This window comes from Bubalus bubalis, chromosome 22 (genome assembly GCF_019923935.1).
Source record: "Bubalus bubalis isolate 160015118507 breed Murrah chromosome 22, NDDB_SH_1, whole genome shotgun sequence".
Taxonomy (NCBI): domain Eukaryota; kingdom Metazoa; phylum Chordata; class Mammalia; order Artiodactyla; family Bovidae; genus Bubalus; species Bubalus bubalis.
Window position 1 is genome coordinate 16,006,508 of NC_059178.1, and position 27,885 is coordinate 16,034,392.

A 27,885-nucleotide genomic window follows, 5' to 3' on the forward strand; every position below is an offset into this window, starting at 1 on the left:
ATCCTTGTCATGTCATTATCACTCTTGGCAGTCCATGAGGTGGGGCTGTACCGGGCATGTAGGTATAGAGGTCCTGCAGGTACTATGGGGCCATGCAAGGCTTTGGATCATGTGTACAAAGCTGGGGTAGGTAAAGTCTTGAGAGGGCAGCTGAGTACACGGGGAGGAGGCAGGGGGAGAGACGGAGGGAAGCCAGCAAGCACCGAATGCAGGGGGGCAGAGGCCCCGGGAAGGGGCATCCCGGGGTTCTGGGAGACTGTGGCTGCTGGAGGAGTGGGAGGAGGAGGGGTCAGCATTCCAGCAGGGTCACCCGTGTGTCTAGAAGATTGGCGGTTCTCAGAGAGGTATAGGAAGGGGCTAGCTGGTTTGGGGAGAGAGGGAAAGTTAAGGAGGTTAGCATTTTTCCTAGAATATTAACTCTAGAGCACATCTGTCCTTTCCAAAGCTTTTTAGACAGCAAGTTTCCCTGAAGTGTTCACCAGCCCCTGAGGAGGAAAGCACAACGTGGATGCTCTTCTCCCTTGGATCTATAAGGAGCCCAAAGCCCCCAGAGAGGTTAACAAAGCTCACAGTGGCCCCAGGACTCCTGTCTCCAGATTTGCTGCCTTCCAGTCCTGCAGGACGTGCTTATTCGCCTGGGCCCTTGGGTATGAGGGGTCGTGCAATGTCAAAAACAAGACAAGGGGAGGGGGATGTTTATGATGAGAAAGAAACCAAGATCCTATGAATTGCAAACTTGGCACTATCTGCCTTCGAGAGTTCTACAGACTTATTTGTGGCCCTCAAAGTTTTGTGGATGAGACGCATTAAAAAAAAGTGTTAAATTGCATCAGTTCTAGGAAGCCGTCAGTTGGATGGTGCACTGTCACTTCATGAACCACCACCAGTTTTTAAAAGACAATGTAACTGGGACACACGTCTAGAAGATGCATCCCAATTTCAGAGCTGGGAGACATGCAAGTGTATGCGCCTTAGAGCTTAGTGACTGACTGACTGAGTGTGTTTCATAAAACCCTGTAGTACCGCGCGAACGCCCTGCAAATACTGTAACCAGATATTCAGACTCTCATAAAGATTTTTCCTGTTTGGCCTCTAAGATAAAAGGAGACCCTGTATTGTCAATAGCGGTGTTGGAGTCAGATACTTACACACCCTGATCAGTCCTTTTCATCCTGCGCTTTGTGCATGAGAACCTCAGCTTTTCAGCCTGAATGAAGGCAACCTTGCATCTGAATGGCTTCCCTAATAGCGCAGTTAGTAAAGAATCCACCTGCAATGCAGACCCCAGTTCAATTCCTGGGTTGGGAAGATCCCCTGGAGAAGGGATAGGCTACCCACTCCAGCATCCTTGGACTTCCTTACGGCTCAGCTGATAAAGAATCCACCTGCAATGTGGGAGACCTGGGTTCAATCCCTGGGTTGGGAACAGACCCTGCAGAAGGGAAAGGCTACCCACTCCAGTATTCTGGCCTGGAGAACTCCATGGACTGTATAGTCCATGGGATGGCAAAGAGTCGGACACGACCAAGCAACTTTCACTTTCATGTATATACACTCTTTCATAGTTCACAAACTTATGTGGGTAAATCTTCACCCTGGCTTTGGAAGCGGGTCTCATTTGCCCACTCTTGCCTTCAGCACACACCAGTGAGCCCCGGGACTGGCGTTGGAGCCCAGGCCCCATCCTTGACCCTGAGAAGCTCCTTCTGCCTCCCTCAAGAGGTCATCCCAACTCCCTGCAGGCACTTCTGCCAGCGTGTCTGCCCCTCCCTGACCTCCCTCAGACTGGACCCAACGCTGAGAAGAAATGGAATGATTCGTAACTGGGGGCAGAAGGAAGACGAAAGAAAGTGGGAGCTTGGAGGTTTGTGGCCTCTGTCCCCTGGTCCAGGAGTGAGGGGAGGGAGCCCGGGTCTCCACCCTGACTGAGTGACCTTGGCCATGTCCCCTCCTCTCTCTGGGTCTCTGTTTCCTGCAAAATGGGGCTGGTTGGAAGGGCTGGGTATCTCTGGGGTCCCTTCCAGCCCTGCTTTTCTGGGCTTCCAGTGCAAACCCTGAGAGCTGAGTCTCAGTGGACAAGGCCCAGCCAGGCCACCAGGAGCCCCTGCGAGCCCGAGTCCTCGACCTGGGATATCTGTGTCTGGTTATCACTTCTGGAGAGCAAACCTCCTTTCCCACACCTCCCTCAGGGAGGACCTGAGGCAAGAGCCTGGGGCGGTGGGCACCACGCTGGACTGAGGGGCCAGAGCCCTGGGCCTCTACCCGCCAGCAGCTCCTGTCTCCATGACCCGTCACTCTGCTCTGATTCTCAGCCCTCCCCTGCCCCCACCCCCCATCTGCAGAGGGGTAGAGTGGTGCTCCTTGCCCGTGGCAGACTAGCATTTGCCCAGTGCCCACCCTTTATCAGGTGCTGTGCTGATGCTGTCCATACCCCACTAATTCTTACAGAAACAATCTCTCCGGGGGGTAGAGTCTACCTCTCTCCCAGCAGTCTGACCTGGAGCCTGTGCTCTTGACCCCTAGGCCACCTGTCGCGGTGGCCGCTTCCATCCCTGCCCCGGGCACTGCACTGGTGCTACCCGGGGGCTCTCCCTGAGTCTCTCCAACAACCAGGAGCGGGGCATGGTTATATGCCCATTTCTCAGATGAGAAAACGAAGCTCCGAGAGATTACATGCCTTGCCCCAGGACACACAGCTTTTGTGGAGGGTCTGTACACCATACCCGGGCTGGGCACTCCCAGTTACAACCTCCTCCTTAGCTCACACATTCTACTGTGTTCTTTGGACAAGATGGAAAACGCAAGCTAGTCGCCAGGACAACGAGAAGAATTTGTCAATAAACAAATGAGCACCACCCGTCAACCCAGGTCAGTGGTCGGACACCAACTTGGACAGGTGGCTTCTCACTTCTCGCCTTGGGACCTTGCCCCTTGCCTATTAGGCGAAGCCCTGCAGGCATGTTAGCCCACCACCATGACACTAAACTGAGCGGCGTGGACACAGACAGTCTCTTTTATTCCCACAGGCAAGGAGTTTCCCTGTGAGTCTGTAAGTTTTGCTCACAAGACAGTTTTTAAATAGATCAATGTAAGGCTTCAACTGTGGGTACTAAGACCAACTGGCCAGAGATGATGGGTCGTCTCCCAATACCCGTCCCCTTTTTCTACAGTAAAGTGAAAGTGTTGGTCGCTCAGTCGTGTCTGACTCATTGTGACGCCATGGACTGTAGCCCGCCAGGCTCCTCTGTCCATGGAATTCTCCAGGCAAGAATACTGAAGTGGGTTGCCATTTCCTCCTCCAGGGGATTTTCCCAACCCAGGGATGGAACCTGGGTCTCTTGCACTGCAGGTAGATTGTAGTAGAACCCTCAAATTTAGCTCGGCACTTGGCCTTCCAGAATAAAAACCACATTTCCCAGCCTCCTTTGCGGCAACACATGGTCATGTGAAGAAGTTCTGGACAATGAGATACAGAGTGGAGGTGCCAGGCAGCAATACATCATGCTCTTCCTGTCCTTTCTCTTCTTCCTCCATCCTGGTACTTAGAAAGTGGACATGATGTGAACTATCCTGGACATGCCGAAAAGGGCCATACCCCAGGGAGGGTGGAGCAAGAAGAGATACCCAAGTCCCTGCCACCTGCACCTACCTGCCTTGCCTGCCCAGGACCACGAACTCCAGGCTGACCTGAGATAGTTGGTACCCCCTTTATCTGGAGTCTCTGCACCAGAACCAGACTAAACCCTACCCAATAAACCAATTTCACCACGTGAAGACATAAGCATCTCCAAGCAGGTGTTAACAGATTCGAGAGTTCAGGTCTGCATGAATTAAGCTCAGTAATAAGGCGATGTGTGTTCAAAACATCTGATGCACACTCAGACTGCAGTAACGGAAGTGTAGATTTTCAACAAAGAGGGGGGCATCTGATGGAATTCCCACTGGCGTCCTTCTCATTTTATGGAATTTGACCAACTGGAGTTCATCCAGGTCAGCATCTGATTGGAAGCAACGACACTGGTGGAACCAGGGATGCTTGGCCTGAAGGATTCTTAAAAGTGCCCAGCAGAGCCCTGCGAAGGCTGCCAAGAGGAGAGTCAGCGGTAGGGAAGGAAAGGCCAGGGTCTGGGAGGCAGAGGACAGAGCCTGGCATCCTGGGACAGGCCCAGGAAAGGCAAGGGGCCTGGTCGCTGCCCACGGGCCACCGATCTCCATCAGTGCAAGTCGGGGGCTATGTGTGTGAGTCAGGCCCTCCTGCTCCTCAACCGTCTCGCCCAGAGATCTGCAGTGACACTGTGTGCCAGGCCACAAGTGGAGAAAGATCTGCTGCATTGGGCTCCAGGGGCACCCAGGGAAATGTACCCCTCATCAGAGGAAGATTTCTCAGGAGCACAGGGGCCCCTTTAACAGCTTGAGTTCTCTGGGACCCTGTCCCCACCCGACACACACACTCCATAGAGTCACTGTGTGCTGAAGGATGCGAAGTCTGAAGTGTGCAGCTGCACAGCCGGGCCCCTGCCCCTGGCGAGGGGAGAACTTTGCCTCGGGTCATAGAAGGGACCTGACGTCCCAGCTGCACTGAAACCCCAGCCTCAGTTCTAGGCCATGAAATTTTAAACCACCTCCTACAACACCTTAGTTTTCTTATCTCTCAATTGCGTTTAATGAAAGGTAATCCAAAGATCCCTTGGACTGCAAGGATATCCAGCCAGTCCATTCTGAAGGAGATCAGCTCTGGGTGTTCTTTGGAAGGAATGATGCTAAAGCTGAAACTCCAGTACTTTGGCCACCTCATGCGAAGAGTTGACTTATTGGAAAAGACTCTGATGCTGGGAGGGATTGGGGGCAGGAGGAGAAGGGGATGACAGAGGATGAGATGGCTGGATGGCATCACTGACCCGAGGGACGTGAGTCTGAGTGAACTCCGGGAGTTGGTGATGGACAGGGAGGCCTGGCGTGCTGCGATTCATGGGGTCACTAAGAGTCAGACACGACTGAGTGACTGAACTGAACTGAACTGAACCCAAAGATCAATGCAAGAAGACAGAGAGATGGTGTCTGTAAGCTCCCAACACGACATTCATGAGGTGACGCTTCTCCCTTGTCCGCAGGAGGGGCTCACAGCTGAGGAGTGACCATGCTGGGAGGGGCCCGTGGGAGGAAGGAGGCAGCTTTTGCTAATTTACTGTTCTTCTCAAGACCCAACCTCTTAGCTTGTCACTCGGGGTCTACTTTTTGCCAGCCCTTCTCCTGTGCCTTTCTCTGCAGATACCCAGGAGAGGGGAGCCGTGCCTGGAGCAGGGGGAATCCCAGGGGCTGTTCATCCTGTCCATAGGCCAAGGCCCAGCGAGGTGGACTGTACCTGACAGAGATACACTCCAGACTTGGGAAAGTCACAAGCCCCACCACCCAGAGGTGGTCACTCTGTAGGGCTGGGAAAACCTGTGTTTTAACAAACTTCCAAATGATTCTCACTTGCTGTAGACCCTAGAGTCTGAAGCTCTCTGGCCAGATGAAGCCCCAGGTCTCTCTCCCAGCACAGATGGTGTGCATCCCGCCGGGCTCCCTGGATCTGCAGACTCGCCCACCTGCCCACATCCCTCCCTGGCACATGGCCGGCCGGGCAACTCCTAGGCCTCTGGTCTCGGCACTGCTGGTCTCTTCCATGATTTATGGCTGTGACTCCCACACACACTCCAGGAACCAGAGAACCCAGCACACCATTCACAAATTAAATTCAGCCCTCCTCTCCTCCCAGGTAATGGGCCCATCTGATGATAGAAGAGCTTATAAACAGCTATCGTCAAATTAATCTCGATGTCAGAGAAATAATAGCAGCCGTAAATAAGACTGAGTGTGCCTGGCTCGCCAGCTTGTTAGGGCACTTTATAAAGCAGGGTAGCACCATTAATACCGCATGGTCTAATTCCCCGGCCATCTGCACGCCGAGGTTGAGCACTGGCCGAGGGGTCTCCCAGGGGCCAGGACCACCACCCAGGGTGGCGGGTGGAAAGCCCAGGAGAGCGGGGTTTGCTGGCCATCTCCTGGACCCACGGCTTCTTCTTCCATCCCTGCCCAAACTGCCCTCATAAGCACAGCCGGGGTTCTCAGGGTTGGGGGGCTGTCACCCATGCTCAGGCCTCCCCATACCCCTCACGGGGCCTCCTCCCACCTGGGTACCCTTTCCTGTCTCACCTCCTACTGACAGGGACCTCAGCCTTCAACCACAGCTCGAGGGCCACCTCCTCCACAAAGCCCCCAAGGCCACATGGCATCCCAAAGGAGCTCCGCCATGTTTGTAGCATCCATCAGCGGGCGCTAGGGCGGAGACCACGGCGAGTCAGCGGCCCCTCCCTCCGTAGCCCACACAGCCTCTGCCCCTCTTGGGCTGCAGTGAGAGCGATGAAACAGCAGAGCCCTGAGGACGGTGAGAACTGGGGGCCACAGGGTCTAGTGGGGCACGTGGCCATGGTCAGGCCTGGTGGCCTTACCCCGGCTAAAGTCTCGTGAGAATATTAACTGTGTGAATTCAGTGACGGTGTCCAGCTCACGGGGCTCAAGAGACCTGTCAATGGAAAGAAGGGGAAGCAGACACTGAAGTTGTGTCTCCAGAGACAGCATGCCTGGGTATCACGGTGCTGCTGCGTGTACTCACGGGTGTGAGCAGCAAGTGGCTGTGTGTGCCAGTTGTCACCTGTGTGTGAGACTGTGTAATGTGCTGTGTGTACAGATATTTACGCGTGTTGATGAGTGGACGTGCTGACATCACGCGGGTGTGCGGCTGTGTGTGACTATGCAAATGTGCATGATTCGGGGACTGTGTACAGACAGGCATGTGTTGGGCTGAGCATCCAGGTGCACAATTATGTGCACGTCAAGTGCTAGACGGGTCGTGTGAGAGCGATGAAACAGCAGAGCCCTGAGGACGGTGAGAACTGGGGGCCACAGGGTCTAGTGGGGCACGTGGCCATGGTCAGGCCTGGTGGCGTTATCCCGGCTAAAGTCTCGTGGGAATATTAACTGTGTGAATTCAGTGACAGTGTCCAGCTCATGGGGCTCAAGAGACCTGTCAATGGAAAGAAGGGGAAGCGGACACTGAACTTGTGTCTCCAGAGACAGCATGCCTGGGTATCACGGTGCTGCTGCGCGTACTCACAGGTGAGTACCGCTCTCAACATAGGCAGCTAGGGAGAAAGCCCACCCCAAGGAACCTGGTGTGTATCTGTGCTGTGCTGAGTCGCTTCGGTTGTTGTCTGACTCTTTGTGACCCCATGGACTGTAGTCTATCAGGCTCCTCTGTCCATGGGATTCTCCAGGTAAGAATACTGGAGTGGGTTGCCATGCCCTCCTCCAGAGGATCTTCCCAACCCAGGAGTCGAACCCGCGTCTCCTGCGGCTCCTGCATTGCAGGCTGATTCTTTACTGCTGAGCCACCTGGGAAGCCAAGGAACCTGGGCAAGGTCATAAACATACAAAGGGGGAGGAAGTCCTGAGCAGACTGAGGCCTCAGCACAGCCCTTAGCTCATCCCGGACACACCAGAGCTGCGCATGGGCAGTGTGCCCTTTGTTCCTGACAAAGGCCAGTCAGCCGCTGGCAACGCTGATCAACAGGCAACACTGCTGTGACAATTAGGAGTGACAAGGGCCCAGCTGCCCCATAGGACATCTGCCTCTTCTCCCGTCCCCTCTGCAGTCCTCTGCTCCCCAGCCTGCCCTGTGCCCTGCAGCCCCTCTGCCTGCAACACTCTGCCCCCACCTCTGCTCCAATTCAACCCCATGCATCCTCTAAGACTGTGCCCAGCCCAAGCTCCCCCTGAAAGAGCACTCAGCCCATACCTTGAGCCATACTTTCTTGTTTGTTCACATGTTGGTTTCCCACGGGACTACCTTTCTTTAGGGCAGTTAAAGTGCTTGGGAGAATACCTGGCACAGAGCAAGTGCTACGTGAGCATTTGCTGATGCTCATGTTATTGTTATCATCCCCATGTCTCCAGTGCCTGGCAGAGTGCCTGGTCCAACTCAGACACACATCTGTTAGGTCAGCTTAACAAATCCGTGATCAGATCTGAGCTTCATTATAACCAGTTGCAAAGGTTACTAGAATTGTTCCCATTTTACAGATGAGAACACTGAGACTTGGAGGGTTTTTTTTTTCCCCCCCTACCCTTTGTCTCCTTTACCAAAGTCAAAGTGCTTCCTAGAAGCAGTCAAGGGATCCTATACATGGCAATGACCTAGCAGGTAGCCATGTATAACAATGAGAGTAGCCCCACGCTCTGTGCCAGGTGTCACAGTGGATATACTCCATCCACCATCTCACCTGTCACTCAGCCTGGCAGGTAAGATTGAGTACCCAATTCTGCAGGGAGCAGAACCCGTGGTCGAGAGGGTTACCCACTTCAGAGGAGGTCACAAGCCCTCAGCTCCCCCCAGGCAGCCTCCCCCTCAGCGTGGCCCTCCCAGGAAAAACACGTTGACCTGTGGGAGCACTCAGGCAGTCCGGCTGGGCAGAGGGGCGGGAGGGGACAGAGGATTACCAGGGAAATGGCTGGGGCTGGGGAATAGCAGGGAAGATGGAGACTGGCATGGGTAGGATGACAATGAAATGAGAGGGCCCGATGCTCCAGAAAAGAAAAAGAAAAATCAGGCAAGGTGACAGCCCCAGGACTCTGAACATTCACCTCTTGGATCAGCTCTGGGCCTCCGTGGGAGAGAGCAGGGTGCAGGCTGACCTGAGAGGGTCCCAGGCAGCAAGCCGCAGATCACCCCCTGCTCCGGAAACCAGATCCAGTTCCGCCTCCTCCAAGAGGCCCTCCTGACTTTGCCAGGCCCCGTGACTTCCCAGCGCAGGCACCAACACTGGCCAGCGGCCTCCAGGCTGGGTCATAATTTCCGGCCAGCACGACTATCAGCCTGGCCCTCATTAGACCGTAGCCTAATCTGTGCATTCTCCACCCAACTCCAGGGGTCCTCAGGGGTCTCCGCAGCCAGGCTGCAGGCCAGATCCTATCTGTGCCTCAGATGCCCGCAGCCCGGCGTAGATTCTCAGTAACTGCTTATCCAAGAAAGCTGAGACATGCCCTTCTTTCCCTGTTCCCCTTGCACTCCTTTTGGGCCCCTGAAATTGTTCCAGTGAGGGAGGAACCAAGAATGAACATCTTTTTCTAAGTACTTCCCAGAGGTTCCCGTGTCTTGTTACTTTACATGTATCAAAACTTTCTTTCATCCTCACCTCCCCAGGACAATGGTATTGATAACAATTATCTCCAGTTTTTTCTAAGGAAGAAACTGGGGCTCAGAGAGGTCCAAAGTCACCTGCAGTAGATGCCAGGATGGACTTAGCGAGTCCCTGAGAGATGGGCGCTTCCTGCTGAGAATTGGGGGACGGGGACAGAGGCAGGTCTCTGACCTCACCCACCCCCACCCTCCTGTGCCTCTGGCTCCTCTTTCCTCCACCCCTCTCCTGGGGGCGGCGTGGGCTGGTGAGGGCCCTCGAGGGTGGGATGGGCTGGGGAAAGGCCATCCCAGGTTCCTTTCTGGGCTCCTGGACCACCTTCGTCGTCACACTCCCTGCTCACCTGCTCAGGTGAGGGCTGATGGCTGTAGCTCCCTTTACCCACCCTCCCCCCTCCTCCACACCCCTGCCCCCGTGACACCTCTTCCCCCCACCCCTCCCTCAGCCCCACCCCTCCTGTTGGGGAGAAGGCTGGATTCCTCAGGTTCCAGGGGGCCCAGGCTCCCTCTTGGGGGCCCCTTACTCCCTACCCTGCCCCCTCCCCAACTCTGGCTCTGGCTCTGTGGCCGCCCTGCTTCCTGACAACCCTGCCCAGGAGCCTCAGTTTCTCCCAGCCAGAAACAGGAAGATGAGAGCTGCCCGCCACCCCCACCACCCAGGCCCAGCTTCCCTAGACCAGCCAACTGGGCTCCTCTTCATGCCCGACTCCCCTTGTGCTCCAAAGGATGTGAGTCCACCAAAGGTGAAACCAAGGCTGGGCCGACCCACCTGGTGTCCAGGAGGGGCTCTGGCCACCTCTGACTGCATTGGGGTCAAGGCTCTGTCCAGCTGCCTCTCTGGGGTCCCTCCCTGACAACCAAGTTGGGTACTGGGCCAAGTTGTACCAAGTTGTACCACCAGTACCAAGTTGGGTCCTGGTGCTGGGCCAGGGGTGACTGGCAGTTCGGGGGGCCTTGTAGGAGGGAATCACCCCACGGACCCAGGTCTTCCCATCCCTGCCTCACTTGCCCCAGAGTTGAACTTCTCCGCGCAGCTCAGCAGGTCCAGGCTGGTGGAAGAAGAGGCCCGCCCAGGCCAGCTCCTGCTCCAGAGAACAGCATGGAGACGGAGGGCCCCACTGGAAGAGCCACCCTTTGGCTTAAGGATGGCAGGTGTAGGCAGCCCTGGGGCAGGGGATACGTTAATCCCGTCAGCACCCAGAGTTTGGGAGCAGAACTAATTGTTCTAGGATGGGGTGGTCTTGGGAACAGGCGCCACAGAGGGGCCTGGGAGCTATGGGGAGGGGGTTGCCTGGAGGCACTGGCCGCTGGGGGAGGCGAGTTGGAGCCCAGCAAGCAGGCTGTGCGGGGAGGCGAAGCCCTGGGAGGGCTTCCGCCCCCTTGCCTCCCACTCAGCAGCCCCCAGAGAAACAGCAGCAGCTGTTCCAAAGCTTCCCGCCCTTCCTCGAGACAGGTGTTGGCTGAATTCTCACTTCCTCCCAGCCTCAGAGAGCGCCTCCACCCGCTCTCCACCCGGCAGGCCGGTGCTGAGTCAGCAGCGCCTCTTCCTCTCCTCCACTCGGGGAGACCAGCCCCCACCTCCGGGGGGTGCGGCTGAGCCCTTCTGCTGAGGTCACCTGCGGGAGGGCTGGCTGACCCCTGCTCCCCTGCAGTGGCACACCTCAGGAAAGGAGGCCCCAGGGAAGCTCTTGCTGAGGAGCCAAACGGGAGCGGGGGGAGTCCCAGGAGGCAGGAGGGACCCGAGGCTCTGGACCCCCAGCGGGGCCTGTGCTGCCTGCAGTCACTTCTGCGGCCGGCGGAAGGGCGGAGCCTCTCTACTGAGCTCCGAGGCATGGCTGCTGCCCCGCGAATGGGCCAAAAGACAATGGAAGTGTAAGTGACTCTCATCCAGAGGAAATCACCATTTTTTTTACAGCAGGAAGGGGCAATTAGGCCAGTTATCTCCCCTGGCAAGTTGGAAATGCAGACCCAGAGCAGTCAGGCTCGCCAGCCCTGTCACAAGGGTGGTTATTGGCAGAGCAGCCTCGAAGCAGGGCTGGGCCCACCAGCCTGAATAATGGGCATCACTGTTAACTGTTGTCTCTGGCTGGCTTCTCAAACTTCACTTCGCGTAAGTCACACTTCATGTGACAAGTCCTGTAAGGTAGACCCATCGCCCCCATTTGACAGATGGGAAAACTGAGACCCACTGGAGGAAGCTGACTGGCTCAAGATCACAGTGGACTTTGGTGGCAGAACAGAGACCAGAAGCCAAATCTCAGAGGAATTTATCTGAAGCTTCCTTCCCCATGCCCTCTTTCCTGCCCCCTCTTCCCGCCCCTTTGGGCCTGGACTGATGGTGAGCAGAGAGGCCTGGGAGCTGTCAGAGTCCACCATCCCCCACCCTCCCCGTGGCCAAACAACAGCCCAAGGGAGGCCACAGACCACACCAGCAGGAGTGGCCTGAGACCCAGAGCCGTTGGGTGCCTCACAAGCCACGAGTCTGAACACAGAGCCACCATTCGAGTGGAATTTGCTGAAGCCAGTCAAAGTGATGCTTGTGAAAACAGCTTAGCAAGACATGAAAGGGCTTTTAATAGGTTAAATCTGAAAAATCGGAGAATGCAAAAGTGTATATTACTGTGTTTACAGCTCTACAAAAAATATGTATATGAGTATGAACAAACTGATGGAAGGCCTTTCACTAAAGTGATCACAGACAGGTGGACTCCTAAGAGATTTTTTCCCTTTGGTCTATTTTCTAAACTTTCCAAAATGTGAGTGTATTAAAATGTGAGTGTATTACTTGACGATATAACACAGATAGAAGGCATCATGATGACCTAAGAAAACCCAGGAGAGGTGCTCATGACTTGGGAGCCAAAGTCCTTGAAGGGGTACACCTAGTTATCTTGGCGGCAACCTGAGCGCAGGGGTCCCCCGGTTAAGCTGGCGAGGCCTCCTCCGAGCCGGAGTCTGCAGGCTAAAGGACTCACCACCCAGTTCCAGCCCCTGCTCGTTTCCCACCCTGGGGTCTTTCTGGTCCACCACACACCCTCCCTGTCTCTCAGACTCCCCTTCCAGAGGGTGGAGGCTCTAGTTTGGGGACTTGACCTGCTTCACAGCTTGGCTGGCCACAAGCTAGACTGAGGCCTCTCCCAAAGCAGACAAACCGATGTCCCCAGATGTGGAGGAAAATTAGGGATTCCTTTCCAGTCAGTGTTTTCTTGGTTTCAAGAGGATTCCTAACAGTGTGCAGACCCTGGGAAGCGCTGCAGGGAGCCACAGCTGGCCGGCCAGTCATACCACATCCACTTCTGGCTCAGCCATTCCCTAACCCAAGGCGAGCAGGGGACAACTTTCCCCACCCTTGGCCTCAGTTGTCTCCTCTGGTCCCCAGTTACCTCCTCCCAGACTGTGTTGAGGAGGAAATGAGATAACAGAAGAGAAGAGCTTTGAATTAGGGAAAATCCACTCTCTGCAGACAGAGCTAAGCCTGAGGTTGGAGCCCACACCTCACCCCTCATGCCCTGTCCTTGGCCTCAGCTGCCACCCCCCCACCCCCTCCTTCTCTGCGACTCTGCCCTCCTCCCCACATGGGTAGGCCCCACCTTTTTGCAAACCCGTGGAGGCAATAAACTTGCCACTTTCTGGCCTTGGGTCCCTCTTCTCAAGAAAGATGAAGTTTGATAGAAGTTCAAACTGAGATACCAGAGCACAGCTCCCTGAGGGAGTGCATGTTGGTAGAGAGGTTGCTGAAAGCGTGACCTGCATGACTAAGGATGCAGGTGCCTGGCCAGATAAGGCAGGGAGTGAGAGTTCTTTGAGGGTGTGTCCCATAAATGTCCCATACATTTATCACCTAGTACTCCATCCAGGACTAGAAGTCTCAAATCCCAGGACACTGCCACAGTGCCCTTCCTTCTGCCCCCTTCAGCATCTCAAATTCTATTTATCTACATGCTGAACTAACCTCTCCCCCAAATTGTCTGCTCCACCCACCATCCCTGCTTGCCTTCCTGGTCTCACATTCTCCCAGGCACCTCCAGACCTCCCCACCCCTCTGCCCCTCCACATCAACTCAGCTCTGCTCATTTCCTCTTATGGGAAGCCCCCCCGCCCCCCATAAACCCTCCTCCTCATCCTCTAGACCACTGGTGTGTGGACTTCCAACACCCCTGGATGCCTGCCGTGGACTCCTCCCCAGCTAAGCTCTTTTGGGCTCATCCCTCTACTGGAGCTTCCAAAGGCCTAAGAAATGGATTTCTATCAGACTTTTCTCCCATTTTCTTCCATCCTTACGCTGCTTAACCCCTGGAGTAATGCTCTCCCGAGAACCATTCAAAGACAGGACAATGGTCCCAATGCTTCCCATAGCTATGCAAGGTGACAGGCCGCACCCACACCCCAACACACACACAACCCCTCCTCATAAGCGCTTTCTGTTCTTGCCCAGTCAGCAGAGCCACCTGGCCTTGACCGAAGTCTCCCTCCATTCCTGTCCCTGCCTGGAGTCTTTCTCCTCTCCCTCCTGTATACATACCAACCTTTGAGGCACAACTCAACCCCATTTCCTCAGCACATCTTCCCTGATTTATCTGATCCCTTGGCCAGTATATTCCAAGAGTTGTGCAGGATGCACGCGGCCACCCAGCATGCCTCAGGACCTGCTCTGTGCCCGGTGTCTTTGAAAAGTCTCCACACACTCTATCAGGTAGATATAGTGATGGTCATTGTTTAGAGAACACTCAGAGCAGTGGCCTAAGTTCACCCTTCCTGGTCAAGACTGGGATAGGACTCAACTCCTGGACTGCTCCAAGCTCTTCCCATCGCACCAATCAGGACATTGTGCCATCTGTTTGGGTGCCGAGGCACCGAATACCTTAGACAGTGTCTGGTTTCCTAAGCATCCATCTCCCAGCCTCAGCATAAGCCTCAGGAGGGCAGGTATCCAGGTCCCACATGGCTTTCATATCCCCCTTCAATTGGCTCCAAGTAGGAATTCAGTGAACACTCATTAACTAAATGAACAAACAAGTGAGTCAGTGAATGAATGACTTAATGAATGAATACATGAAAATACAGGCATTGCAAGTGGTTCAGCAGTGGGGTTATGAATGTTTGCTCTTAGTTCTTAAATCAGCCAGAAAATCTGAGCCTAAGGTAAGCCTTTCCCTCCAATTCTCTTAGAAATATATTGGCTCATCTGTGGCCAAACCATACCATCCTCATAAAAGCAAATTCAGATTCATATTATATTAAGCCAGGACTTTTTAAAGAACTATTTAGATTCATAGAGGAACCAAGGCGCAAGTGTACAAGTAAGTGTCTTATACATTTGAGCAACTGTGGTCAGGAAGGTCTGAGACACCCAAAGTTATGTCCTGAGCTGGAGTCAAGGGCCTGTGTCTCCTGGCCAGGAGTTTCCCATGGCACTTGGATCCAGCACAGAGCTGTTGCTTCCCTAGCTCAGAAAAGCATTAAGTTTTCCAATGGACACTGCAGGCTGCGTATTTAAAGGCGGGAAGGACATGGCAGGTAGGGCAGGAGGTGAGCAAGGAAGAGAGATGAGAGGTGACCCAGTGTCTGTTATCTGCATATTGCGGCATGGAGACTCTTGGTCGTCTTTTCCCCTAGCCTTGAGTAATTAATAGTATCTGCCGATTTGTGAGAAACTATTATTTAAGTAAGCCCCTCAATTAGGTGGGCCTTATCCAATGCTGGTTTCAGGAGAGAAGTTCTCTTATTCGAAAGGAAAAGTGGTAAATAAAAACCATGTTCCATCTTATTACAAAGTCCAGCGTAGAATCTACAGAGTAGATGGATTTTCCAAAATCTTAAGAGTTAAAATTGATTAAAACAGGTATGTGTCTGTTGGCTGAGAGAGTAGATGCAAAGTACAGTGGCTTTGTAATGACTGGACCATCCAGTTAGAGAAAAAGGCTCCTTCAGATGAGTAAGTTTATTCTGACAGTCTAGACAAAAATATGGCATGCATTTGATAAATTGCTAAAACATGACTTCCCAGTAACCTACTAACTTTCTATGTTATTACTAGGTTACTAAACCATTCTCAAAACATTGACCAGATAATTCCAATATAATACATAATACTGGTTTAAAGAAATAAAATCCGAGAGTTGGTTAATAGCCACTGCTCTCTAGGGTGATCACCTGAGTTGGGATCGTTTTCCTTCTTGTTGAGGTTGGTTGGAGGATGGTTTATTTTGCTTTCTCAAACTGGGAACAAAATTGAAAGTTTCATGAAAACCAAAATAAAAGGAGGCGGAGGGGAGGGAGAAGGAGGGAGAGAAACAGAATCCCCAAGGCCTGCCTATCTCGCCTCACGCAAACTGCAGTACGAGCCTCCGCTGGGAGCTTGCATGTGTGTCCATGTGTTACAGTAAATCAGCTCAGCTTTCCCACCCGGGCTGGGGAGAGCACGAGAACAAAGGGCCAGAGCAGAGAGGGCAGCCATGGGGGAGAGCAGAGCTGCGTGAGCCACAAAGGAGGCGAGGAAGCGCTGTGGTCAGGCAGGGCTGCGCCCGCCTGGCAGGGAAGGCTGGCAGGGGGCAGAGGCGAGCTGGGAGACAGCCCACAGAGGCGAGCAGGAGGCACCTGGGCCCAAGGAAGAGCAGCTTCAAAATGATGACCCTTTGAAGGAACCGTGAATTTCTTTAATCAACTAATTTCCTCGGTGACTAAAACGCCTCATTTAGCAAGGCTTATTCTGAGCTGAAATTGAATAGGTGTAATTGACAAATGTTTGAATTTGGGTTCCACTCTGGGGGAAAAAAAAAAATACCTCTCCACTGGCTCCTCAAATATAATTATGGAACAAAGATATATTTTAAGGGCTCTTCTTCCAGTTCAGTTTGGGGGTAGATTCGGACCTCCCTCCTGATCCCCGCCCCCCACAATCGGACAATGACAGAGATCTGGCTTTCTTTCTCAAGAGGGGCACTCCGGCCGGCCACAGATGAGGCAGCTGTCAGGAAACGGGGCTGTAATCAGCGTTCACTGGCTCACAGCCTACAGAGGGCACAGACCCTCTTATTCCTGCAGTAACAGGTCAGGCTGCTGGCCCTGGGATGAATGTGGGAGTGGTCTGAGTTGGTTTCTGTTTCAAACATCTTCCTTATGCAGGATCTCCATGCAAAACTTACATCGCAGGTCCCAACAATTTAAATATGCACCTGGGAGAGGATACTTTCAAATTCCAAATCAAGGCTTCAACTGCATGTAACATGTCACCCCCAGCATGACTTAGAAGGACAGTAAATCAATGAAACAGTAAAAAGAAAAAAAAGACAACTGAAAATGGGTTTTTCAGGCGAGTCTGAAATGCTACAAGATTGCTAGTTAAGAACAGTATCCCTTTTCTCAACCTAAGGGTTATAGCCCATCTCTTCATCAACATCATAAACCGGGTGCCCATGAAACTTGGAAACTGAGATGAAAAGTAGAGGCTATCGGGTGGGTACATAGGTGGCCAAAGATAGGAGTTCTTTCTATGTAATAGAGCTATTTTGGTGTGTCAGGACAACTGACCCATCCCCCACCACATTACCCAGACATCTACTGTAGAAAGATATGGACTAGATGAGATTAAAGTCACCATATCTGTATCACAAAAAAAAAAGGAAAGAAAGAAAAAAAAAAAAAAAACCAGAAGGCATTCACTCAAATCTTACAATGGGAGGTGGGAGTGGTGGGTGGGTGGGTGAGGGGTGGGGATAGAAAAGCAAGGGGGGAAATCTAAACAGCAGGATACGACAATAAATGGGAAAACAGCAAGAGAAAAAGCACACTAGGTTAATATAGGAAACTAGTTCTTTATTGAGAGATTGTATATTAGTATTAGTGGATTCTGTGTGTAACAATGTCGTCATGCACACGATACAAAAAAAAAAGAAAAAAAAAAAGGCTGGGCCCACCATGCTTCGGAAGGGCAACAGAACAAAAGCAGCGTACAATGAGCAGATGGCCCGGGCTACACGAGCACAGTAGGTTTCAGCAGGGTAACATCTCTAACCGAGCGCTGTACATTGTCAACTGGGGGATGTAAAAAAATACAGATCATGCTTTAGTTTTAGTACAAGAAAAGGTGAAAAAGATACACAACCAAAAGGATATTTGATACAGAAAAAATTACCCACAAAATAAGAACAGGAAGTAATTCAGCACAGCAGAACACGCGATCCCTGTTTAATGGAAAACCATTTTGCTGGGGATTCTTTTTCTTTTCGTTTTTTTCTCTTCTTCTTTTCAGATTGCCAAATGGCAATCTGGGGAGGCCCCTTGGGACTTTACTTTGGAAGGGCCCTCAAAGTAGGGGCCTTATTCTTTCTTTATTGCTGCTGTTTTGTTTCAGTTTTCAAGCAGGTCTGGCCAGCGAGGCAGCAGAAGGGAGCCGGCTGTTAAAGGGGCAGCTCTGAGGGCCAGGGCGGATGTCCAAAGATGCTCTTGACATTGTACAATTAAACAATTAAGACACCGTGGCCAGGGCTCCCCCTTAAGCCAAAGACCTTGCTGCACCAAATTTTCAGAGTAGCAGCAACTATCATTTTATCAAAATTGTTCATATATATATATATTTATTATTTTTTGCCTCTGACTAGATGTAATCTCTTCACTTATGCCAGGGTGCTACCAGGGAGCTAGCTGAAGCCACCCAGATAAGTGGCAAATGGGGTGCTACGGCCTCCAAGCCAAGGCAAAAGGAGTCCACTTAACAGGGATTTACAGTGCAATGTACTCGGCTAAACAAGATGAGATACAAAAATGGTTATTTCTCTACATCTATTCTGAAATGGCCTACATCCTATACTACTACAATGGAAACTAAAAAGAACAGATTTAAGCTGGCAAGCTATCTAATAGTTTTACAAGAAGATTGTGGTTTAGGACCTTGTTGGGTTAAGCATTAGTATCCTCTATCGGAAGGTCATGAATTCTTATCACATTGTGCTAAATTTTACTCACAGCCCGACTAACCCTCAGCCCTTGGATTTCCTATGGGCGTGTTTGCCATGAAAGTAAACTTTGACTGACTGGCAGAATTTGTTTTCTTAGGTGTTTTTTGTTTTTTTGAGGGGGGTGTATTAAAAACAAAATTTAAAGGCAGCTGAGCAATTTGAATTTCAAAACATGGAATCAGCATCCTGCAATGGTATTTAGAGATCGGTGGTATTAATGAGGATGATAATGATTTAATCAGGATAATTATACTTTCAGGCTCAACATCCATCTTAATCATTTTTGAATTTCTGCCTAGTGTAATGTTCCACACCCGTTTTAAACGGAAATGCCAAGTAATGAGATATAATTGTGTATTGGGGGAGGGGTTGGCATTTCAAGGGAGATCTCACCCAGCCCCCCCCATTCCTATTCTTCACACATCCCCTCCACCCCTGCCCCCCACTGCTAGGCTGGCCTGAGACAGGGGATACTGCCGCTTAAATAGCAATGCCTTCCTCAGATGGAGACAGGAGATGGTTAAGAGGGGTGTCACAATACAGCTAAATGCGGAGGCAGAAGGGTCACAGCGCACACAGCAGCGAGTTGACCATTCACTGAGCTACACAATGAAGAAAAAAAAAAAAGATTTGATAAATGCAGAATGTCATCATTCTATCATCACACAAAAAAACTGCGGTTCAAACAGGCCTAAGGGGGTCAACCTTGCCTTTTAGGTTCTGGGGAGAGGCTGGGGCTGGGGACAGCTGGGCTGGAAGAAAGAGGGCTGGGCTTTCATTCTCTGGCCCAATCGGGCCCCTGGGGCGCACGAAAGCGCTAGCCCGCGACCCCACCCCCCACTCTGACTTGGGGGAGCAGCCCTGGTCGCAAAGGGAAGACATCATTCCGTGCGTGAGGGAGGGGGGCCGGGGGAGGGCTTCAGCCAAGGTGGGATTGAAGCAGACGTGGAGTGGGAGAGGATAGCAGAAACATTTCCAAGAAGAGCAATGTGAGTCCAGAGGCAGAATGCAAAAAAAAAAAAAAAATAATAATAATGAATCTAAATGCATCTCGGGTTTGCTTTGGGAGGTGGGAGTTTTTGATTAAAAGAAAATGGAAGAAATGTGAAGCGTGGAGAAGAGGGGGAAAATCAAGCTATTGTTGTTAGCAGAATGTAAGGGAAAGGGGATGTGGGGAAGGGGACCGTGCAAACACACCCCATATATCACAGTTAAAAACAAAGCCGGCGCCGGCCTGCTGCTTTGTCAACGCCTGCCGGGGGCAAAGGCCTGGCCTGGGGGCAGCATCCCACCGCATCCTCGCACACACAGCGCAACACCCAAGGGCCAGCACCCCTCTCCGGCCGGCCAGGTCCAGGGGTGCACAGCAGTGCACGCCTGACTCTCCAAGGCGCGCACACACTTGCACACAGTCACATACACGCGCGCACGCACACACACACACACACACACACACAAGCATCTTGAACCCATAAATACAACTGTCATACAAAGACCATGGTGTGGGGGGTGGATAGCAGAAGGGCGATACACAAAAAAGGGTTAAAGGGGAGGAAAAGATGGGACGGGAAATCGTGCAAGTGCCCACGAGAAGGTGGGGGCTGGGGCATGGGACAGGGCAGATGCCAGATGCCAGCTAGGCAGCCATCGGTATCAGTGACTAAATAATGGAGAAACACGAACACAAATGACATGAAACACACATACATCTCAAAAAAAAAAAAAAAAAATCACAGAAAGCCAAGTAGGCTTACACACACACAGAGGCGCGCGCGCACACAGTCATGTATCTCTCTCCGTCCTTCGATCACACAGGGCTAGGTATTGGGGGAAGGGGCTATGACTGGGGGAACCGCGTCCGCCGCAAAGAATAAAAAATTGGGGCCGGGGAGGGAGGGGACTCGAATTCGCCAAACCCTAACTTCACTGCAAAAGCTCCCACGAGGGCGGCCACCTCCACACTCGGGGTCCCCCAGAAGAGAGAGGGGAGAAGCCACCGCTCGCCCCGCGTCCTCCCGGGTGTGCCCTGAACGCCCCCCCCCCCCCGCCACCCGCCGCCCTCGGCGCCAGCCCCCGCCCGGGTGTCCGCGGCGATCCACGCTCGGAAGAGGACCCCGAAAGCAAAAAGCGATACCTCTGTTTCGCACAGAGCCAAACACTGGAAGCACGAGATAGCCGACGTGGACCAGGACCATCCTGGCTCCTCGCGCGGCGGCGGCGGCGGCGGCGGCTGCGCGCGGGCCCTTTGTGGCGCGGCTCCGGGGCGCGGGCGCGGGCGGCGGCGGGGCTGCGGGAGCCGCCGGGGCGGGAGGCGGGGCGCGGGGCGCGGGCGGCGGCGGGGCGGCGGCTGGCGGAGAGACAGATGGCCCATGGAAAGGCTCCCTTCCCGGCCCCTCTCGACATTCAAAGGCGCTGGGGCCGCAGCTGCCGCCACACAAAGGCGCGCCCAGCCAATGGGAACGGAGCGCAGCGCGGCGCGGCCTCGCCGAAACCGCGGGGGACAGCGGGGACCGCGGGCGCGCGGGTGGCGGGGGGGCGGGGGTGCAGGGAGGGAGGGGTGATGGCTGAGAAGCAGCGGGCGGCCAATCGCCGTAGCCCGCGGCCGGGCGCGGGAAGGGGGTCAGCCCCGCGGGGCTCCTGCAGCCTCGCGTGGGTCCCTGGTCGCCCACGGGCCGGAACGCGCGCGCGTGGAGCGCCCTGCACCCAGACACGCGCGGCGTGCACACGGAACGTGCACACACCGAGAGCGACGTGCACCCAGACATGTGAAGGTGCCTTCGTGCGTGCGGAGAGACTGGCTCGAGCGTTTCCAGTGCACACGACCCAGAGGTCTCTGCACAACGCGCCCGGGTCACTTGGGGACGTGTGCATGGAGGCAGGCACACGTGCAGAGCCCGACTGCGGGCACAAGTGGAGCTGGAAAGCGAGCAAGCGCCGCACACGGGACCCAGGCACTGTCACACGGGCATGCACACACCAAAAGCCTGGTTAACCGAACACGTGCCAAGAACGCATTCCCAAAGACACACAGAGAGGACACACAATGCAGATATGCACACTTCCAGGCTCTCTGCCTGTCGCACCGCTATGATGCTTCTGCAGAGCACAAAGCTCACAATATGTATTTGCAGAATGGAAAACCCTGTTCCTAGACTGAGATGTGTGCACAGGTTCCATACAGAGACATGCTCACCCCAGAAAACCATTCGACCACCATTCTCTGCACTCTGACAGAGGTGCAACCAGCCATGTGCACAGACACGCCCACTTCCACTGCTGACAGGCACATATGTGATATCAGGGTTAGGAGGCTCCTCAGAGTCACACGTGGCTGCCCAGCCATGGGGTCTCATGGGTCCTGTGGCTGGTCTGCCAGGTACAAGCAAGACAGAAGCAAAGAGGCTTCACCCAGCAGCCCAGTTGTCAGGTGGACTGCTAAGACCCTGTTCCTACACTCAGCCTACCTGCTATGGCAACTCCCAGCAGAGCCCCCAGACCAGGCTCACAGTTCAAAGTCCAAGGCAAGACCAGAGTGAGCTTGGCATCCACAAGGCAGAGGACATTTCCTCCATCTCAACTTGTCTTCAGTGGCTCCTTTATTTTATGAGTTTGGGAAAATTAGATGGGAAAATTGCAGTAGGTGGAACTGGAAAAAAAAAATCTACTCAACCAAACCTGCTTCCATGTTTGAGATAAGGAAAAGGAGCCCATTTACTGAATACACTTTGTGCTGTCAGGGCCTAAGGAGGTGATCCAAATCCTACGGAGGCCCCAACACTTGCAGCCCAGAGGGGCTTCAGAAATGGAAGAGACGGGGGTCAGCACAGGGTGCTGGGGAGGGGACACCTAAGAAGAGCACCTAGCAGAGTGGGTGGGAGAGGGGGAGAGCAGACGGGGTTGACTCCAGAAAATTGACTTCTAAGTGCGACTTGAATAAAGAACGGGAGAAGTGAGGTCAGGAGAAGAAGAACACAGCAAAGGGAAAACTGCAGGCAAGCTTTGCCAAGACACCCACCGTATTCCGGGTGGCCACAGCTGGGCATGATCCCAGTGCATGCATATTCCTCAGACCTCTCCCCACCCTGAACACCTCCACTGCCCTCAGAGAACTCGGGGATGAAGGCAGTCAGAAGAGCACACCAACAGTTCCAAGCCCCACTCTTGACAATCATTTCAACCCACTCCTGCCCCCAGTTCTTTCCTTTGTTCATTACCGATCGAATAAACATAATGCCACCACTAATAAAATTTTAAATGAAAAGAACTTAAGAACACCTAACTACTAAAATTTTTTCCTTTTCTGTTTCAGGCTTTGCCAGTTTAATTATATAATATAGCTTTTGTCATCAGAATCTACATATTTTTACCTTGCTTTTTAAACTCAACATTTTAGAGACTTCCTTGGTGGTCCAGTGGTTAAGAATCTGCCTTCCGATACAGGGGATGTGGGTTCAGTCCCTGGTCAGGGAACTAAAGTCCCACATGCCTGGGGGCAGCTAAGCCCACACGCCAAAACTTTTTAAGGTTCTGTGCTGCAGAGAAGTCTGCCCACTGCAACGAAGAGTCAGAGCACCTCAATGAAGACCCAGGACAGCCAAGTATCTAAGGAAATAAATAAATAATAAAAATAGTAATAGGGACTTCAGTGGTGGTCCAGTGGTTAAAAATCTACTCAGTGCAGGAGGCATGGGTTCAATCCCTGATCTGGGAACTAAGATCCCACATTCCAAGGGGCAACTAAGCCCATGCGCCCCAACTACTGAAGCCCGAGTGCCCTAGAGCTTGTGCTCTGCAACAAGAGAAGCCACCACCAGGAGAAGCGTTGGCAATGCAATGAGAGTAGCCCTGGTCTACAGCCATACCACCCTGAACACGCCTGATCGCATCTGATCTCGGAAGCTAAGCAGGGTCGGGCCTGGTTAGAACTTGGATGGGAGGGCAGCTTCCACTCATCACAACTAGAGAAAGCCTGTACACAGCAGCAAACACCCAGCACAGCAATAAATAAGTACATAAATAAAATTTTAAAATAATAAAATTTTATCAGAAATATTTTCCCATAATTATCTTCCTAATTTTCATTTTAGATGTTTTCACTGTATTCCAACAAGTGAATGTACTGTGAAATTACTTAATCATCCTCTATTCTTGGGCACTTAATTTCCTCTCAGTTTTTCATTTCTGCAAATCATACAAGGAACTTTTGCATTCTTGTAGCTGGTAGCTTTTGTTGAGCTGTAACTTCGAATAAACTTTGAGGATTGGCTGGCATTCTTAAGTAAATATAGAAAACTTTATGTTGCCTGCCATACATTTTAAAAGCTTTATAAAAAGATTAAGCTCATTGCCAATGCTATCAGCAATATGCATGCATGTGTGCTAAGTCTTCAGTCATGTCTGACTCTTCGCGACCCCATGGACTGTAGCCCACTGTGGCTCCTCTGTCCATGGGATTCTCCAGGCAAGAATACTGGAGTGGATTGCCATGCCCTCCTCCAGGGGATCTTCCCGACCCAGGGACCGAACCTGGGTCTCCTGCAGATCCTACATTGCAGGCTGATGCTTTATAGTATGCCAGTTCCTTTGCAACCTGGCTAGCTTTGGGTGAGCATTCTTTATCTTACTTTATACTAGAGCAGCTCACAAAGGCTATGACTGCCCAGCCTGACCTTGTCAGCTGAGCAATTTGGATACACACTCCAAAGTCAGATTGCCTGGCTTCACATTCTGGCTCTGCCACTTACTAGCTTGGACAAGTTATTTTAACTTCTCTGGGCCTTGGTTTCAGTAGCTGTAAAATGAGCATGATTATAGCAACCTTCCCCAAAGGACTGAGGTGAGGACCAAGTAAGTTAATACTTGTCAAGGACATAGAATAGTGCCTGGCTCTGCAGCCCTTAGTTCTTTCCCCTTGTCCATCTCTCCTTGTCCACTAACAAGGACTCTCTTGTCCTCCTGTTGTTATTTATGACTGCCTAGTTAATGTATTTAGGGGACATTATACCATAACGTGGAACATCCATTAGACAAAAGCAATCATCAAGGAACAGACCAGCACTATGGCTAGGGAAATCTACCTACTAACCATACCCTTCTTGCCTTCATATGCTTCAGAGACACATAACTGGCAGCTGCCCATATTCATCAATGTAACAACATTCCCACACCGGCCTGCACCTCCTGCTAAGAAGGACTGTGGGTCAGGAGAACAAGCTTCATTTGTAATAAAACCTACCATTCCTCAGCCTCAGTCCTCAGTGTATTAGCCCATCTGTCTAATACGGGTAATAATAACCCGCATTAAAGGTTTACTGTGAGGATCAAATGAGAAGATAGTTACGGAGTCTGTAAATAATACAGAGAATTCTAGAACCGTAGAATGAAACTTGGTCTCAAGTTTCTCTCCAAGAATGAAATTTGATTATTGTCTTGCCCACCTCCCTGTTTTGCCGATGAAGAAACCAAGGCTCAGAAATGGGCTCACGAACAAGATCAGAACCGTTCAAGGCTGGATTACAGCTAGATCCATTTTCCCCAGCACACAGCCTAAGATTGTTCTACCTCCCATTTTCTTCCCATTATGCTGGTGAGGACTATTTTCTCTCCCCTTCCCATGACGTAAAGTCCGCAGAAGTTCATTCATCCCGGTTTTTTCTTTGTATATTATTCTTGCCCACTGCCGAAATCAATATCTAGAGCATGTTTGCAGGCTTAGCATGTAAGACTCAGGAGGAAATACTGAAAATGCAAGGTGAAGGTCCGTCCATAATTCCTGGTCCAAAATGGAGAAACATGGCTCTATAGAGCAGAAATAGCACTGTCATTTGGAACCTGGACCCACGCTTTGATTCTTCACTCTCTTTTGTTTCCACTCTGGCCACCTGCAGAAGGGATTCTATAGAGCATCGTGTTTCTGGCACCCAGAAGCAACTGTTTCAAGAACTACTCCTTTGGAGCCCAGTATCAGATCTGGGTTGTGACTACCACTGCCCTTTAGTCCACAAATGAAAACAAATCCACCTCATCAGTCATGTAGACCTCAAACAATTTCCAAGCCTGATGACCAAATTCCTGCTCTTCTCCAGGTTGTGTTGGTATCAGGTGGACATTGCTTTCAAAATCGGTGCAAGACAGCAGTGCCTCAACCAATGCATCCCCATGATTGGTGTCACAACAGCTCCTGTGCTGAGCAAGGCAGGAGGTCCAGATGCAGCCTGCTGGGGGCTGAAGCATGGCCCCAGGCACTGACAGTCACTGGGGGGTCTGGGCATAAACACCAGAAAAGAAAAGGATCCAAGAGGGGCTTAACCAAACATGATGGTGAGTCGGATGGAAGTCAGGGCGGACTTGAGTCCTCAGGGACTCCTTCGGGATAGGGCAAGGGTAGCAGAGGACCCTAAAGGCTGGGTCCTTTTCCAACAGACTGAGAAAGTAGGCGAAGGCATCAACTCAAGGAGGCAAAACATGAACAAAGGCCCAGAAGTAAATGCAGAAGGAGCTGGAGGTGGGGAAGGGAAAGAGCAGGGGAGAGGAAGGAGGAGGAGAGGGAGGGAAGAAGAGGAAGCGGAAAGAAAGGAAAAGGAACTATAGTAGCAGCGGCAGCTTGGGCTGAGTGAGGCGTAGGAGGCAGCTCAGAACTGAATGGGACGTCAGGCGTGGCAAGGATGGGAGCCGCGGGGACTGAACCGGTCACTCCTGTGCAACATGCTTACTCACTGAGCCCCAAGAGCTTGTCTCAGCCCTCAAGCAGGTGGAGCCAACAGGAAACACAGCAGGTACCCAGGGTCCACGAACCGCTTCTCCTTTGTGCTAGGGAAATCATCTGAGTACTTGGCTGCCCAGGTTAAATGCTGAAGATCCCAGATACCCTGGCAGGGTGGTGGGGTCCTGTGACTCTGCCTATCCTAGGCAAAGAGATGGAAGCAGGGATGGTGTGGGATGGCTTTCTTAGAAAAGAGCTGATTTGGAAGATGCTAAGAAGCCATTAAAAAAAAAAAAAAAAGCTGATAAATAGAATCAAGCATCTAGCCTTCCTTTCTTTCTATGAACTCCATTTCAGGATAATGAAATACTGGATGAGGGGAAGTTTCTCTTTATAGAAGAATTGACTAATAAATAAGTGTTATAATGAGAATACCATCTTAATGAAACAATATTCTTAAGCACAACAATGATCATCGTTGTTCAGTCACCCTGTTGTGTCTGACTCTTTGTGATCCCATGGACTGTAGCACACCAGGCTCCTCTGTCTCCCAGAGTTTGCTCGAATTCATGTCCATTGAGTCAGTGATGCTGGGAAAGATTGAAGGCCCAAGGAGAAGGGAGCAGCAGAGGATGAGATGGTTAGATAGCATCACTGACTCAATGACCATCGACAGCAGATAAAATCAGCAAGAGAGAGACATATAGGACATGATTTGCTTCCTGATGAAAAAACAGACCACCACTCATGAAGTAGTCTTTCCAGAAAATGGAACCTAATCAAATCTCTAGGTCTAATTTCCAATTGATATGAAGCACAGGAAACAGAGAAATATATTAAAAGAATACTTTATTACTTGGCTGACAAAGGTCTGTTTAGTCAAAATGATGGTTTTTCCAGTAGTCATGTATGGATGTGAGAGTTGGACCATAAAGAAGGCTGAGCACCAAAGAACTGATGCTTTCGAACTGTGGTGTTGGAGAAGACTCTTGAGAGTCCCTTGGACAGCAAGGAGATCCAACCAGTCCATCCTAAAGGAAATCAGTCCTGAATATTCATTGGCAGGACTGATGCTGAAGCTGAAACTCCAATACTTTGGCCACCTGATGCAAAGAACTGACTCATTGGAAAAGCCCCTGATGCTGGGAAAGATTGAAGGCAGAAAGAGAAGAGTATGACAGAGGATGAGATGGTTGGATGGCATCACTGATTCAATGGACATGAGTTTGAGCAAACTCCAGGAGATAGTGAAGGACAGGGAAGCCTGACATGCTGCAGTCCATGGGGTCACAAAGAGTCAGGCACAACTGAGCAACTGAATAACATACATGTGTACTTAGCAAAATCCAGATCATGTAATCTTTATGGGACAGAAATGTTTTTCCAAAAACAAATTATCAGTTCAGTTCAGTTCAGTCGCTCAGTCATGTCCGACTCTTTGTGACTCCATGAATCGCAGCACACCAGGCCTCCCTGTCCATCACCAACTCCCGGAGTTCACCCAGACTCATGTCCATCGAGTTCATGATGCCATCCAGCCATCTCATCCTCTGTCGTCCCCTTCTCCTCCTGCCCCCAATCCCTCCCAGCATCAGAGTCTTTTCTAATGAGTCAACTGTTCGCATGAGATGGCCAAAGTACTGGAGTTTCAAGGAGGACAAAATGAGATGGAGGGGTTCCCTGTAGAGGCATAAGGAATATATCAACCAAGTGTAGCATTCAGACTTTTGTGAGATGTGATGAACAAATAAGCTATAAAAATAACTGGGGAAATGCAAGTTGACTCGATACTAATGCTATTAGTTGGGTTTTTAGATAGAATAATCATATTGTGGTTGTATTTCCTCAACAAACCCTTATTTTCAGTTGCTTTACAGATATACTAAATGATAAACCCAGAGAGAAGGATATGGATGAAACTAGATCGACATTGAGTTGATAACTGTTGGAATTAAATGAAGGATACATGAGGGTTCATCATATTATTCTCT

At 51.6% G+C, this 27,885-nt stretch overlaps 1 protein-coding gene across 1 annotated transcript in view; it reads right to left on the reverse strand.

The window, feature by feature from the left end:
• RNF165 (ring finger protein 165) overlaps positions 1 to 20,462 on the reverse strand; it is a 112,504-nt gene extending 92,042 nt beyond the window's left edge. The window contains exon 1 of the mRNA XM_025273241.2: positions 20,327 to 20,462. Within this exon, the coding sequence (XP_025129026.1) occupies positions 20,327 to 20,387 (61 nt within the window). The 5' untranslated portion in view covers positions 20,388 to 20,462. The remainder of the gene's footprint in view (positions 1 to 20,326) is intronic.
• Between the last annotated feature and the right edge of the window lie 7,423 nt (positions 20,463 to 27,885).